General features: G+C 38.7%; 1 protein-coding gene across 1 annotated transcript in view; it reads right to left on the minus strand.

The window, feature by feature from the left end:
• SYTL5 (synaptotagmin like 5) overlaps positions 1-16,007 on the minus strand; it is a 65,523-nt gene that overhangs the window by 11,926 nt on the left and 37,590 nt on the right. The window contains exons 8-13 of the mRNA XM_064473396.1: positions 15,480-15,586; positions 10,611-10,703; positions 7,823-7,888; positions 6,702-6,880; positions 5,734-5,836; positions 3,398-3,559 (exon numbers count right to left, since the gene is read on the minus strand). Coding sequence (XP_064329466.1) covers positions 3,398-3,559; positions 5,734-5,836; positions 6,702-6,880; positions 7,823-7,888; positions 10,611-10,703; positions 15,480-15,586 — 710 coding nt within the window. The remainder of the gene's footprint in view (positions 1-3,397; positions 3,560-5,733; positions 5,837-6,701; positions 6,881-7,822; positions 7,889-10,610; positions 10,704-15,479; positions 15,587-16,007) is intronic.

Raw genomic sequence — 16,007 nt, forward strand, 5'->3', positions numbered from 1 at the left:
ACTGAAGTAAACAAACGGGAAAAAACACGAACTTATTTCTGGACATATAATCTGTAGCTAATTTAATATGACATTCAGCCCTTATTTCCCCCAATCAGGATTTTAAATTGGTTTAATGTACTTTAGAGGAGTCACTCCTGAGTCACTCTTGGCATGGAGGTGTGGGGAACCAAGGCAAGAGAAGAGAGCATAGTCCAGCTCTGAAATAGGAAAAACTTCTTGAAAACTGTTATTCCCAGTGTCCTTTTCCTTTTCTACACAGCTACTGTTTCTGCATCTTTTTGTTTTATAAATATTTTAATCCTTCCCAGAAAGAATGCATCCAGTGCTCTTTGGAGCATCCTTGTTAGAAGAACATTAGGCCTTCACTGATGTGTGCTGAAGTTCCATTCGCACTGTAAGAAGTTGGAAACAACTTTTTTAGAACAATAGATGCAACAGACAGAGAACATGTTATGCCCGTTCAAACTGACTTCTAGAGAAACTAAAGTGCAGTGAAAAAAGAAGCCTTGTAGATGTACATTAGAGGTCGGGTCTACAAAAACCTCAGGCATATGCTGACCTTGCTCAGTGATGTCCACTAACAGAGGTGGGACTACTCAGATGCTCATATTTCTGTACATGCTTCAGCACTTAGGTTTGGCTACAAATCAACAAATCTTCCCGATCTCTCTGCAGGGACAAAGCACATGTCTAAAGAGAGGGGGCCCTCAAGTACTGAGACACACACACCAACATACCGCCAACATAGCCTTTTAACTGCTTATAGACAAATGTCTGAACAGTGAAAGTATTTCTCTGAAATGCATTCAGCTTGTGTCCTGACTCCCCAGGAAGGTCAAAATTTTATTATCAACAGAGCCAAAAAACCCCACCAGAAACACACACAGTGATGTTCACAGAGTCAGCACTGCCTTCATATCACAGACTCCCGGCTAAGGCACTAACCATGTTTAGTGCAGCTAAGTCTGTACACAAGGATGAGACAGGGAACAAAACAATTTTAGTGATAACAACATGGCCCTTTTGAGACTTTGAAGCACTTTTACAGCAACGTAGGCGTTCCTGCACTGACTGAGAAAAACGGTCCTGTCTCCACCACTGTCTGATGCCAGTTGCTACAACTGAGGACAAAAGAAAACCTGTAGTAAATGGCTGTGGAATAATTTGCACATCATCTAAATCTTGCCAGTCAGCCAGCTCACTTACGGTCTAAACTATGCAAGTTAGGATCAAGTTTCCCATAAAGGCAGCAAGGATTATTTTTTCTGTTCTGCTGGTAGGCAAGTGATGGTACAAGTTCTTACGTCAGGAAGAACTTGTCAACCGCTGCCCCAATCCCACATATAACATGGCTCTAGACTCTGCCCCCTTTTAACCACAGAATTATTTTCTCTTCTTTTTCTGATTTAACCACGGTCCTCTTGAAAACAGACATTCAATCCTCATAGGAGAAAGAGGTCTTAAAGTCTCCAACCTTTTCACTAAAGCAGCTAAATGATTCATGATAGAACAAATGAAGCGCTGTAATAAAACCCAGGAAATGTTTCACTGCCATTCCTGTCTCTATCAGGCAGATCATATGGGAGAACAACATGTAATTTTCACTTGTATTAACCTGTGCTTTTTTTAATTAAAAGTGCACTAATTGGTACTTTTTAAAAACATTATCTTCACTGATCAAAAATCTTAGCAGCATTTTAACTATAGAAACATTATTTATAACAACTTAGGAGGCAGACAAGACCAATTCTGTGTTTGCTTTCTTTGGTAAAGAACTCATTTAAAAATCCTTTTAATGGGTTTGGAAGTAATCAGACAACAGCTTCCAGCTGGACTGGCTGAAATGCTTACCACCTCATTACTTTTTTTCCTGAGCAGGAGAGCTTCATAACTGTCTTTTCCCCCCCAGCCCCCATTAAGATTAAAAGAAACCACGCATACACACACAAATCCCCAAAGACTGACGTGAGATGACAAAGACTACTGGCACGATAAGAAGCTCTATTTCAGACCAACACTGCATACAAACTGCAAGCAAGATGAACACTAGATGTGTATCTTTTGTTGTAGACTGGCGGGTACTAAATAAGAGCAACACCTGACACCAGCCAGAGCTATGACAGAGATGTAGCAGACATTTCTTCTACTTCAGGAGCAGACCCAAGAGAAGTAACTTGCGGGAAGCAGGCTTGTAAGGGAGACGGTATAATCCTGGCCTGGACACAGGGCTGACTGAAACACACTTGCCATCATTAGCTGCTTTCTCCTCCTGGTCTCACCTTATCTGGACCATGAAGGAAGAGCTGGTGGTCACCCTTATTAACAAAGCTGAACTAGGAAACTGGGAATTATCTTCCTTATGATCACACTTCTATGAAGCGTGAGGTGTGTAAGCATTCCAAGAGGAGATCCATTTCGTTACGTATCTTCTGGCAAATTATTTACTAAAATAGAAATCTGTGACAGTTTAGATATAAGCCTCACAAAGGGCTATACCTAGAAGTTAATTATACAGCAATTAAATCCATTTCCCATCTGAGCAAAAGGCACAAATCAAACACTCCTTCCTAAAACACTGAATGTAACACTATTTTTCTTAAAAATAATGATGGCAGAGCAAACAAGTCATCTGAGTCTATCGCCGCATCAGTTGCAGTTAAACCTTGGATTTTTCTGCAGCAAGAAAAATACAGTTTCTGAAATGGCAGTCTAAACCACTGGAATTTCTGGGGATTCTGGCTGCTGCAGGAGGGAGCAAGGCAGAAGCCTTTAATCCTCTAGCCTACAATAGCTCTTTGAATCTCTTCCAAAAATAAAACACCTTTGCCAGAGCAGGGGGTGCCCTAGAGACAGAAGTCATCCTATCCTTAGCTAAGCACAGTGCAAGTCCTGTTTCACAGACCAACTGATTTGCCTGCTGAGAAGCCTGATCTTGTACCTTCCTAGTTAAGGTGAATAAGAGATTAATAGGTTATTTTGTCACAGCTGAAAAGTGCTAAGAACTTTGAACTGAAACAAAAAAGATCTATTTCTTTAATAAACTGTTAAGGGTTGGGTAGGGGGCAGTGCTAGAGAAGTCCTTTTGTTTATGTGCTATTTCAAAAATTGATCAATTTCTTTACTAGGTCATTTTTTTCACTGCAGTTTATTACAAGGTGAACTTATAATTTATTTAAAAGGTGGGGGATTTTTTATTTGTTTTAAATAGCCAATCATGTGTAAAGTTTTCATGAAGATTTAAAAACCAGTATGTTTTGATTGAATAAAGAACAAAGATATTATTTTTGTTAATATATTAGACTCAAAGTCACCATTTTGTAATCACCTTCCAAAGGAAAAAGAAGTAAGCCTTGCTAAATTTGCAACTCTTTTACAGGCCCCTGAAAACCCTTACCTTGGGCTGGAGCACAAACCACTCATCACCCTGATTTTCGAAGTTCCAGGAATCGAATGGAATTTCCACCTCCCCAAGGAAGCTGTTGTGTCCAAATCTGTCATAGTGCCAGACAGAAAGCTGCAGGGTCCTGGTTTCTAGCTGTGTGTGACTGATGACATACTACCAACAGAAAAAGAGAAAAAGAAACTCTCAGAATAAGCACAAATAATAGTTTCCATGGAGCCTTTTACAGCTCTCACTCAATTTCATGAAGCCCGCAGCAGCTAACAAATGAAGCGTGAAAGAGAGATTTGTTTTCTTTGCAAACAAGATTGATCTAGCTAGAAAGTTTATAATGTTAACATTAAACTTTTCTTTGCAGCATTCATCCAATGGTAATTAACATTACTGTCATAATTGTGATTTTTTTTCTGTATTATTTACTGGGTAGTTATGACTACAAAGTAAATTATGATGCTTAAAACTATGATCCTGTTAATTCCTTATAAGTTTATGTTAAAGAAGCAGATCAATAAAGTTTAGTTTGTAAGAACCACCCCACTGGTTCTTTCATCCCTAAAGTGAGTCTGCTGTACATTACTTTCTAGAAATAGTGTCTTCCTCTTTTTAATTGTATCTTTGTAACTTATGACAAATTGTTCTGAAAACAAGTAAAACAGCATTTGCAAATCATTCACCAAACTGTCTCAGTCTTGGTTACCATTGTTGGTTTTGAAAGCTGTTAAAAACTCCTCTGAAGAAACGCCATATTCTAGCAAATTCACAGAAAACCATAAACATCTGGAATTCTAGCCCTGCATCTCTGCTTTTAGCAAAAGGCCCATTAATTCCTTGAAATTCACTCTTCTCCTAGTGTTAGCTGAGGAGACCCAGATGTCTCCTATTTTGCATCAAGAACCACCTCTGGACAGAGACACATATTCTCCAAAAGCTGAAACAGTCAAGTCAGTTGGCGAGCCACACAAGTAGGCTATTCCTTTATAGATATGTCTACAATGCTTAATGCTAGATGCCAACAGCTCCACTGTGAGAGATGTCATATTTAGCAACAATAGAATAAAAGTAAAAGAGAGAAGATACAGACAGATTTAATTCTTTCTCTTTTCCAACAGTAGTAACAGTTGGGACAAACAGATGTAGCTGTTGTTACCTACCCAAAATTCTAGTAAAGTCTCTTTGGTACAATTCATGTTTTTAGCAAGCTGCTTGGTTGTATCCTCACCAAGTTCTTGATTAGCAAATATGTTTAGTGCTGTGTTCCTTGCTAAATAGAGTCTAACACTTTTTTTTTTTTCCAGTTCAGGCAAGCCTTAACATTACTATAAACCATTTAAAAATGAAGCTATACAAGAAACACCCCCTTGGCAAGCAGTCTGGCTAGACTAAGTGTGTGTAAGTCTGCAAATTGATTTTGTAGCCAGGTTAAGCCAAGTATACTGGCCAGGGAACATCTATTAGCCTCTATTATAAGAAACTTATTCAAAATATCACTGAAATTACAAAAAAAAAAAATAATCAGGAGAAACTAAAAATACGTTCTGACCTCACGACAGCCCACTGGGATAATTCTCAACAATCAACAAGGAAGGGGAATCACCAGGAGCCTTGTGGTGCAGGTGCCAGACAGGCAGTGAACTGGGCAGAAACTCAGCCATTCCCAGCTGCACCACAGAGCCAAGGACGTGAATAAACAGCTTGTGAGGAGCTCAAAATGGTTCATCCTCTGACATGGATGTGGGTAAAAGGCAAGGATGGAAGACCCTGGGAGCTCTGCTCCACCAGCCCTCAAGGAAGTAATCTGTCCTTGCCTTCTGCAACAGAAAATGAACTTTCCCAGAGCTTTTTAGGAAGGCAGGTAGTGAAGCCATTCTTGGCATTTTCTTAACAAAATCAGTTCTGCTTTAAAAACAAAAAAGCCTCCAGAGAAATTCAGGTTTTACTGCAAAAGGTTATTTTCTCTTCAAAATCACTTAGATGGGAAGTTTTAATCTAGCTCTATTTCAGCATCATTTGCTAATTTAGGGCTTACAAAATCTTTAGGGTGCTTTTAACATCTCTGAGCTCAGGTGAAACAGGAACATCCACAGTTTTAAAAGAGATCTATAGAAACTAATACAAGTTTTACCTATAAGGGGAGAACCAAACAAAACACTTCCTCAACGCTGAAAGGCAGAAATCACAACTCATAGGATTACTAGACAGTTTTGCTTAAATACGTTCATTTTGAGACATCTTTTCCAAATTCTAATCCCCATACTGGAACACTTATAGAAAGCACCTGTTAGCACAAGTAGAACATTCATCACAGCTTGAGAGAGAGACAGTGTTCTCACCTTCAGCGTTTCATTAAATTCTGGATTGGTGGTGTTACTTTTAATTTTGGTCTTGCGTTTACTTTGGCGGGATGTATCAGGCAGAAGGTATGCTTTGACATATCTGCAGATCAAGTAGTAAATTATTAGCAAATAACCAGTTTGAGCAAGGACCTGACATTGCTGCATCAGCAACACATACGAGGAAATTAATTTTTGCGGTCAAAACAATGTACGCATGTGACAGAATATACAAAACATGGAAAGGTATGGTCTTTATCTACGAACATAGCATTGTTGTTCCCATAGGATCAGAATAACAAAAGGCAGAGCTAAATTCATTTACTCATCCTCAGAAATGCAGAAAACTTTCTTAAAGCTTTCCCTTCTGTAGTATATGATTACTGACTGATTGTATATGAAAACACATACACTGAAAATACAAGAGTTGAAAACTTCGTACCTTGCATACGACAGGATTACATATGATTAGAGACACTGATTATTACTTCCTGATGAGAGGATTTATGTATTCTACTGAACACTATAAGAAGCTCAGAAAACATGGTCCTTGCAAAGTGAATCTATGGATGTGTGAAACCAAATTTATCTCCATCCCTCCCTCCCTCCCTCCCTCCCTCCAAAACATCACTCCTCTCATATACTTCACATTTTAGAACTAAGAAATCAATTCAGCCCCCCAATTCCCTCATATTTTTTGCCCTTTTGCAGAGATTGCCATCAAACAGGTTAATAATTTTAAGTAATCTTATTCTTTCCCCAGAACACGTACATGTTGCCCTAAGAAACACTGAAAATTCATTTCCCACAGGGAATCCAAAACCAACCATTATCAAAACATTGGCTTGTAGCAACTGGATCTTTTGAGTTCTCAGGCTCATACCACAACCCCAGGCTTCATCACTGCGCGTGACATGGTGGAAGGCACCCCTAGCAGAGCCTAGAAGGGAATTCCTCCCTGTGCTTACGGATCAGTCCTTTGCTTCTTCTCATCTGCAACGGCCAGGTTTCTGCAACTTTTTACCAGGATGTTGAGGGCACCTGTTTTGTAGCTGTAGCTGATGTTGAGAAGGATTTCACCGCTGACCTTCACGTTGCCATAGTCACCAGTTTCACTATATACACTCAGCATGCTGTTAATGCTAGTCTGGAGGGGGAGAGAAAAAGGACTTAAAGGCCTAAACAAATTAATCATTTCCAGTATCTGCTTTTTTCATAAAGTCACAGCCTTGTAATATTGTCACATTTGTTAGGACTTGCTATAGAAACAGATATATCATAGAATAGAAATACCACTTGCTTCTATTTGATGTAAATGGGAATAAGAACTATAATTAATAATAGCTTAGATGTCTAGACAGTTGATGTTTTTCCAGGCAGGACTCAAACCTATTTATAATTCTAAATTACCTCTAATTCATGCATGAACTGAAGAGCAGACAGGCTACATAAATTGTAAGCTCATATAAGTTTCAAGCAAGGGCAGGGGTAGTGGTGGTGGAATCACCTTTCTGGCTCAGCCATACACCTAATTTTTACTGTCTAGTAAGACAACCACTGACAGAACCATTAAAAAAATTATAAGGATGCTTCCCATAACAGATATGGTATAAAAGCATGTTTTTTGAAACTGACACCCACCTCCCATTAGTAATTCTAAAAGAATGAGCAAAATTCCATACCCGCCATTTCAGCAATTTTCTTAAATCCAAAAAAATTTAGCAAAAAATCCCACAAAATTTTCCAGTGCAGCATAACATATTACACCCCCGAAACGTCCTTTTTTTTTCACTCATACCATACAGAGTATTGCTATGAGGCTTCTCTCTTCCAAAAGATTACAATTAGGAAAGAACTAAATATTTTTAAAGAAAACCAGAGCAACATGCACACTGCCAGAACCAAAGGCATTCGAGAAATCTGGTGCATGTTTTCTACTGAGTCATTGAGCAAGATTGCTCAAACACATATACAACCATCTAAATCCTAAGACACAGGAACCTTGCAAGATACACATGTAGAGTTTTCAACACAAAGGAAAAAGAAAGAAAGAAACTTTAAGTGAAGCAAAGGATTCAGGAGAACTCACAGTATCACCGTCTGTTTCAGGCACATTTAAATATGTCCATTTTCTGTCAGAGCCTTCTGGGGAGCTCTTTAAAGAAAGCAGTGCAAAAGGTCAAGAGAAAAGAGCATTAGATCGCTGCAATAAGAAAGAATAAGTGCAGTGATAAATCCTTACCTATATAGACAGGTAAAGGAAGTTTGTATTGCAAAGCCATAGCAAGAAAGAAAGAAAGAAGTATCACCAAATCAGAGAAAAGCTAAGTGTTTTCCCTGTACTTCAAGTATTGAAGGACACATGACTCAAGGTAATCAAACAGAATTGAAGTATCTGCTATACCAAAGTAAACACATTACATTTTAGAACACCAGCTCAGCAAATTAGGATTTGTATTGGATTGTATGCAGACATAAATGAGGACAAATCCAAATAAAGTCAATTCTCACTTAAGCTAGTCAAAAGCTAAGCAGTCACGTATTTGCTGGACTGGCACCTTTGTAAGGAAGTGCAGTTTTTCTGTGGAGTCTGTAAGAAGAAAAAAACTACACAAATGTTTAAAGGTGTCATTCTTTGGAAAAAAAAATACAGTAATAGAATACTGGGAGAAACTTTCCCCCCTCGCCCCCTGCTTACTAGAGCAGTATCTGGAAATCTCACCAACCAGCTCAAGGGTAACTACATCCTGATCTACCTCCTTCCTTATCGGCTGCAGAGAGGCAGAAAGAACATTGTCAAGGGGAAGAACCACACAAAAATAATTGGTCTGTGGCAAAATTCAACTCTCCGAGCACCTTGCCTATGGGCCGTGCAGCAAAGAAAGCTGGAGAGATAAGCAGGCCTGTGTCAATATGGTAAACAACAACAGACATGAAAAAACAGAGCAAGCAATCATTATTCGTAAAGCTAATTTATACATTGTGTAGGAATAATAAATGTCAAAAAAGGGCGGGCTTGCCATTTGCAATTTTTCCATTAACATAGCATGCAGTGACATGCTATGCCATGAATACAGAGAAACAAGAGCTCCGAGATGTGAATTTATCTCAAACCTACCGCACTGGAAAAGCTATGCTCTGCTTAAGAAAAGGGTCAAAGGGAAATCTACAGCAAAGGACAAAATCCTGCGCACAGACAGAATGCTGCCTACAGCACACAGAGGGAAAGCTCTCTAAATGCAGTTCCTCAACTAGTAGCCTAAATGGAGAAAGCACTTAAGCATCTGCAACCCTCGTATCAATATTCAGAGGAAATAGAAATAAATGTGTCTATAAATCCATGGGACCAGCAAGCATTAGAGACAATGAGTCACAGTCAGCCTTGGGTAAGCGGGTCTAATTAGACCAGCATCAACAGGCTACATTTGCTCCAGTCTGACTTGGTGTGTAATGCAACACATCTCCATTGCATCTGTTTCTGTGAACTACATAAATCAGAAGGGAAAAGGGTCTGGACATAGCCAGACTCAAGATACCAAAATGCTCCGTGAAGGCAATTTTCTCAGCCCTTCCGCCTCCCCAGCTAAGCCAAACTTGGATTCAGCCAACTCCATCTCCTTGGGATCAAGAACTTAAGTGGGCATTCCCTGGTCCCTGCTTGCACAGGGACTAATGGGGACAGTTCATTGGTTACTGTCATAGACCAAATTTTCTCTTCCCTTTTAGCACACAGACTCCTCATGTCTCCTCAGTCTCTTCAACTCTCTCATCTTCTGCTTGGAGTTTGTTGCAGTTTTCTGATACTCTATACGCTGGCCAGAGCTATTCTAAGGCACAAGTCATGAAGAAGAGTGGCCAGAGAGGGATCTGTGACTTTTCTGAAGATGCTATCAGTTGCCCACATCCTAAGTGTCAGATCCCAAAAGTGAGGTACACAGCAGGTAGTCATAAACTAGGCACATTAACGGCTACATTTGTTTCTTTCTCAGTCAATAATAGACTGCATAATAAACTGCATAAGGCTTGTTATACCAATTTGGTTGCACCAAAAGCACCTGTTACAACCTGAAAACGCAGCCAACCTTTTAAAACCAACATTAAGTTGCAACAGTTAGACAACCACAAGACTCTGACATCAGGGGGGTTGGAACTAGATGATCTTTAAGGTGCCTCCCAACCCAAACTATTCTATGATTCTATGATCTGATTTACAATATATAAGTTTGTGGGTATGACAAGAAGCAAAAGGATGTAGCAGAAAAATACTACAATTACTGCAGAAGGTAGAGAAGTTGTCACCAACCAAACTTCCCAAGTGTCTTCCTGCTCACAGAAAGAGAACTGCTGTAGGTGGCACTGTAGGTGGCATAGCAATCATGTCCTGAAGAATGGGAGAAGCTGGGTTGGGGGATGGGACAGCGATGCCACAGAAGCGGTACATACGCAAACACACAGGCAAGTATTTGCGTCCCAAGAACCTGAACAATCAGAAAGTGGTTTGATATGGAAGATCCCACCATAGCCTTGTTCTCTTTAAGTAAATTACGATTAAGTGCTCCTCTGCAAAGTTGAGCAGTCTTGTATTGCAAACACCTATGGTTTGTCTCCTCCACACGTCAGCTTGTTAGTATCCTGAGCATGTGAGGAAATATGAGTATGCAAAACGGTGTTCTCTTTCCATGTGCTGCAGAGAACAGTATTTTAGCTTTGAACAGCATTAAAAGTATAATAGAAAACCTATCTAAATGTTAAAGGAGGTTTCTGAAGTGCAGGATGGAAGATATTTGCTGCTAAGCGGTATGAAGTTAAACGCCTTTTCGGAAGAACAATGGTCTCTTGTGGAAGGAAAAAAGCATGTTTTCTACTCAAGATCTTACTGTTGGTAATCCACTTGTCAAATGTCCGTGTTTCCTTGAATAACGAGAGGCCACTATGTCATCAATATCTTCTTCTGTTTCATCCAGATAATCCTAAATGACAAACAGGCATTTCAGTCGTCATGTTCTGCTCTGTATTTGGTCAGCCTCTGTTGCTTAGTTTTGTTTCATATATTTTCCACTTTAGGAAGACAGCGCAGGATGCATTCTAAATTCTAATCTCTAGAGGAGTTTTACTTTACATTTTCCACATGTTTGCACAGGCACACAGCATAAGGGGAAAAGTCACTGTTACAGTTTCAGGGTTCAATTGCTTAAGAATGGAAAAGCTTGACATACATACTTCATAACTTATTCTGGAGGCATATACCTCTGCGTGGCCAACAACTGTGTGTGTAAACAAAACCCACTTCAGTGCCTACTAACAATCCCATGTGAATTAACTTACTCTATTTATTACTATCTGCATTCAGGAATTCAGGTTTGAAAGTCTTAGAGAGACATGGTGAGAATTTTTCAAATCTTAAAAAAACAAATGAGCAAATTAAGATCCGACACCACAGGTCAGGGGATCATTGATACTGGTTTACCTCTTCAGGTAAACCAGAATTTGTAGCCAGAAGCCATTAGATGATTTATTTCTTGGTTACAGTCTAGGTTCCATGACTTTACAGGACCTATTTTTTACAATCCAGCAATCCAGTTTTCTAATTATTATCTACATGTATATCAGTCACACTCACACAAGTGGACAGGCACAGAATTTGCATTACACTCACACCCTTTCAAGCTGTCTTCAGCGACAGGAACAATTTCATGAAAAAGATCATTAACACAGACCCACTTCCTAACAGACAGTCCTGAAAAGCCCGGGTTATTGCCAAACCATATAAGAAGAAACTTGTCCTGTCATCATACACACTGAATATATTTAAGCGTTAAAGAAAAAAAATCCAGTTGATGTGCATGTTTTAAAAACAAATTCCTGCATTATTTTAATATTTTTAAAATAGAGAAATAAATCAGTAATCGCACAGCTTCTCATATATGCTTGAGTTTTAATACACAAGACTGAATGGTAACATCTTTAACTCATATACAGAAAAAAATAATTTTCACTTGTAAACACAACAATAAAGTAAAACCTAAAAAGAAACTTTAAAATTTGTTGATGGTCCTAATAGGACTGTTAACTTCAAGTTACAGGAAAAAACCTCACAGAGAGCTATCATTCTATTAACCGTAGCTTGGAAATTCCAAGCATTTCCTTAAATGTATGGCAGGTATTTCGAAAAAACTCTGCTTTTAGTTTTAAAGGAATTAAAATGTTCATCTTCCTACAGCTGCCTTGCATCTATACACATCTCATGTGGTGGCCTACCTCACTCTATCGCTTAGTCGCTCTCACTCTCTTAAACTAAACAGGGAAGTACTGTGCTCAAACTTAAGGAGTCTCAAAGGCTTCTATGCTCATCAGGAAAAACAGGGCAAAGAAATGCTGCTGGACAGCTAAATTGTCACAGTTTATGTAAAGATCTGCAGAGCATTTGTCATTAGTATGCCTAAAACTAGCTGTTACATTTCTTCTCCTTTCTCCAGTGACTGAACCAAAATAAAACCAGCTGAAAGTGACACAACATTTTCTATTGCTACTTTCCAATTGTAACTGCATATTTAATATTGAGCTGAGGGAAATCAAGACAAGCCATCACCCTATTTGGGACCAACATTTACATACTAAAGCAAGCATTCCTCTTAGCTTTGTGTTCTTACGACGAGCTTCCTCTGCTAGTCTCTTCCCTTTCTAATCTATTCAGGGCACTGTTACCACCTGACAGAAAAAAAGAAGTAATGAATATTTTATACTCTAAGGAAAAAGTCCATGGAGACACAGGCACAGCAGAGCAAACTATTTCAGGGAGACAGATAGAGAGCTGAATCCTTCAAATTAAAACCAAAAACACACCCCTAAAATAAAATAAAGTTAAAAAAACACAACCAAAAACAATAAAAAAGAAAAACCACCCCACCTTTCACTTCTACTGTCCTCATTGACTTCAGAATTCAGGGAGGATTAGATCTGGTATTAGGAAAAATTTCTTCAAGCATTGGACCAGGCTGCCCAGGGAACTGGTTGAGTCACCATCCCTGGAGGTATTTAAAAGACAGGTAGATGTGGGGCTTAGGGACAAGGTTTAGTGGTGGACTTGGCAGTGCTAGGTTAGCAGGTGGACTTGATGATCTTAAAGGTCTTTTCCAACCTAAATGACTCTATGATTCTAAGTTTAAAACAGCACAAGAATATATAATTTTCTTTCTTGCCCATACAACAGGAAGAAGCAAGTCTGGTGCCACTGCAAAACTCTTTCCTTTATGTTGTTGTATACATACCTGTGTACCTTAAAATAAACAATACTACACTTTTATTGCTGAATAATTAAATATAAGACAAAAAAAGTAAGGCAACATCTTCAAACTGGGGTGTTTCAGGTCCAGACACTCAAATATTAACAGTGGTTCACAAAGAGTTTTAATGACAGCTAGCTAACTACCAATTTTAGTCTGCAACCAGATATCTAAAACTAAAAAAAAAAATTAACATTTAACCTATGCTCTTAATTCATTTTGCACCACAATGATTATGTTTCTGGGGAGGTGTTACAGAACTGCAACTACATAATTGGTTAGTGTTATTAGCTTATTAAAGTTAGAGCTAGTAGGACATTAATCTCCATCTCCAGTGGGTGTTATAAAATGCATATTATCCAATTACTTCTAATAAAGCAGCTGAGCACGTAATGAACACTAGATGGTCAGGAGCTCAACACACACCTGCCTAGATAATGTGCTCACACCTGAACACAACACTAGATTTAACTGGTTCCCCATACTCCTTGATAAGTACGTACTACAGTATGTGGGTTTCTGGGGGTTGTCCCTTTTCACTATTAAGAGCAATGTTAAGTTAAAGAAGCAAAACACCCATTCAATTTTGCAGCCAATATCTCTGTATGTGGAATGGGTTTTCCTGATAAAGCTGGGAGCAAAGCAGCTAAAAGCCTTTCCCCACCCTTTCAGCTGATGAATTCCAGCAATCTGCACATCCTACTAACATGTGGCATCTCCCACACCACTGCTGTCAGCTCCCATCACCCAGGAATGAGACTGAAGGACCTCAGCTAGCTCCACCAGCTGGCCAGGAGAGAAGGAGGTATAACTTCTCAGGCTGCAGGAGCTGTTATTATCTTAATTAGATTTCTTTCTTCTTGCCTCTTATATCAAGCACCAAATAAACTAAACTCCAGCAGGAATACAACTTTTTTCTCAAAACACTGCATCCATAATGAATGTAGGGCAAAACTCTGAAGGACTCCTTTGAGTCAAAGTACCCTAAAAAAATATGGTAATACTAAAGCTGATGGATGCAATCAATTGATTTCATAAGACAGAGCAAATGAGGACATGAGTAGAATCAGAGATCTAGGAATGCCCATTATGAATGAAGTTTAAAGGGGAATTAGCACTCTCACAGACCCAGGAGCAACTAAATCAAGGTTATGCCACAAAAGAGGTCTCCTATGTTAGCAAAGAAGCCAAAGAGTTGATGAGACACATTCTGAAATTTCATTCAGAGTCAGCAAGAAAGAAAGAAAGAAAAACCTGTCTGAATAAGAGGAAGACAAAAATCAAAGAACAGAAAACCATTCTAGACTTGGCATCTCGGGAACCTGCATCAGAGAAATCCCTAAGCAATAACTATCATACACTGTACAATCAGAGCAGAAAATTTATGTAAAGATATTTAAAATTTGTATTTTATTAATTTATGGTTTTCTTCTGCAATATTTTCCAGCTTCTTAATCAAGAACACATCCTTTTTCTTAACAAATCACTTATTTTTAAATTTTCCTTCCACAAAAATCTGACACACAAGAAAGGCTTTCTTTAAATTTCCTTAAAGATTAACCCAAACAAAGCATTGCAGCAGGCAAATTCTCCAAGTCCTTACAATTCAAGAAACAGATGGGAATCCCGAACATTGTTTTCCACCAAGCCACAAGAATCAAATGTGACAAGAAGGGGAGACATCTCCCTTGGCCAATGTTCTTCTGAAAAGACGGTAGGGAAGGACTATGACAATAGACAAAATGCATAAACCATAACACAGAGTGTCATGTATTTAAGCTACAAGCACACGTTTGGAAAGTTCAGAACAAATTATGATTAGTTGAAGAACTATTTAAATAATTCTTCTTTTTCCCCTCACGCATATTTGACAAGCTTGGAAATTCTTTTATAGCACTGATGCACGTCTGCAACTTGTGTATCTTGGATATGTGCATAAAAGGAGAGGATAGCTGTGAATCACTTCAGGAAAAGCATCTCACAGAATACATAGAAAAAGGAATGGAGGTGTATGGGAGAAAACAGTGAACAGGAAGAAGAGGTAAGCAACAGTAACAGAGCAGAAGTTGGGGCATCATTTCCTCAAAATATATACACTGGGAAAATCAAAACCAGAAAATATTAAAGGCTTTAAAGTACAGTATTCCTCGACATCAAAATTAAAATTTAAAAGTATGAGTTAACAGAACTTTGGAGCATGTGTAACATAGTGCCTGAAATTTATTTTCAGGCCAGAGTCCTTCTACCTGTAAACTCAAAAACCAGCAGAACCATAACCGTGACTATTCTTTGGAATCATTCTATAGCCAACATACTCAGAAGATGAAGCTGTTAAAAACTCATTAAATATTCCTGAAATAATGCTCTGCATTACTTATATTTTACATGAGTATACATACAGCACTTATAAGTCTGGACAAACAGGATTTCCACCAGATAAACATTTACATATTTATAACTCACCAGGTCCTGATCTAAGGCACTAGGTACAGATTTGCTTCGTATGCTCAGAGTATCCTCATTTCCTTCAGAGAAAGATTCACTCAAATCTATCTCAGATCGGCTACGATCTGGAAGATAAAAACAATTAAAATATTTGCTATAATTTGTACAAAAAGATTCCCATTTCATCTTCCACATTTTAATAAGCGTTGTCTCAAACCCATTTGTTTTCTTCAGAAAAAAACATCAAAACAATATTTTAGGTATCTGTCACAAACTCTGACAACTGAACATCAATATGATAAATTGAGAAATATGCTTTCTGATGCTATTCAGCCTCTGGCCAATACTTTTTCCCCTGCACTATTTACCTGCTGTAATTGTCTCCTGTGAATGATACGATAGATCAAGCTTTTGACTTTCTCTGGTAGGTCTATCAGCCTGGAACACTGCAAAACTTGCAGTCCAAGTGTTTACAGCGATTATCAGATCTCGCACCACCACCAAACTTTCCTCAGCGTGTGCTTCAGAATTAAGCAACTAGGGATA

This window comes from Phalacrocorax carbo, chromosome 1 (assembly GCF_963921805.1).
Source record: "Phalacrocorax carbo chromosome 1, bPhaCar2.1, whole genome shotgun sequence".
NCBI lineage: Eukaryota > Metazoa > Chordata > Aves > Suliformes > Phalacrocoracidae > Phalacrocorax > Phalacrocorax carbo.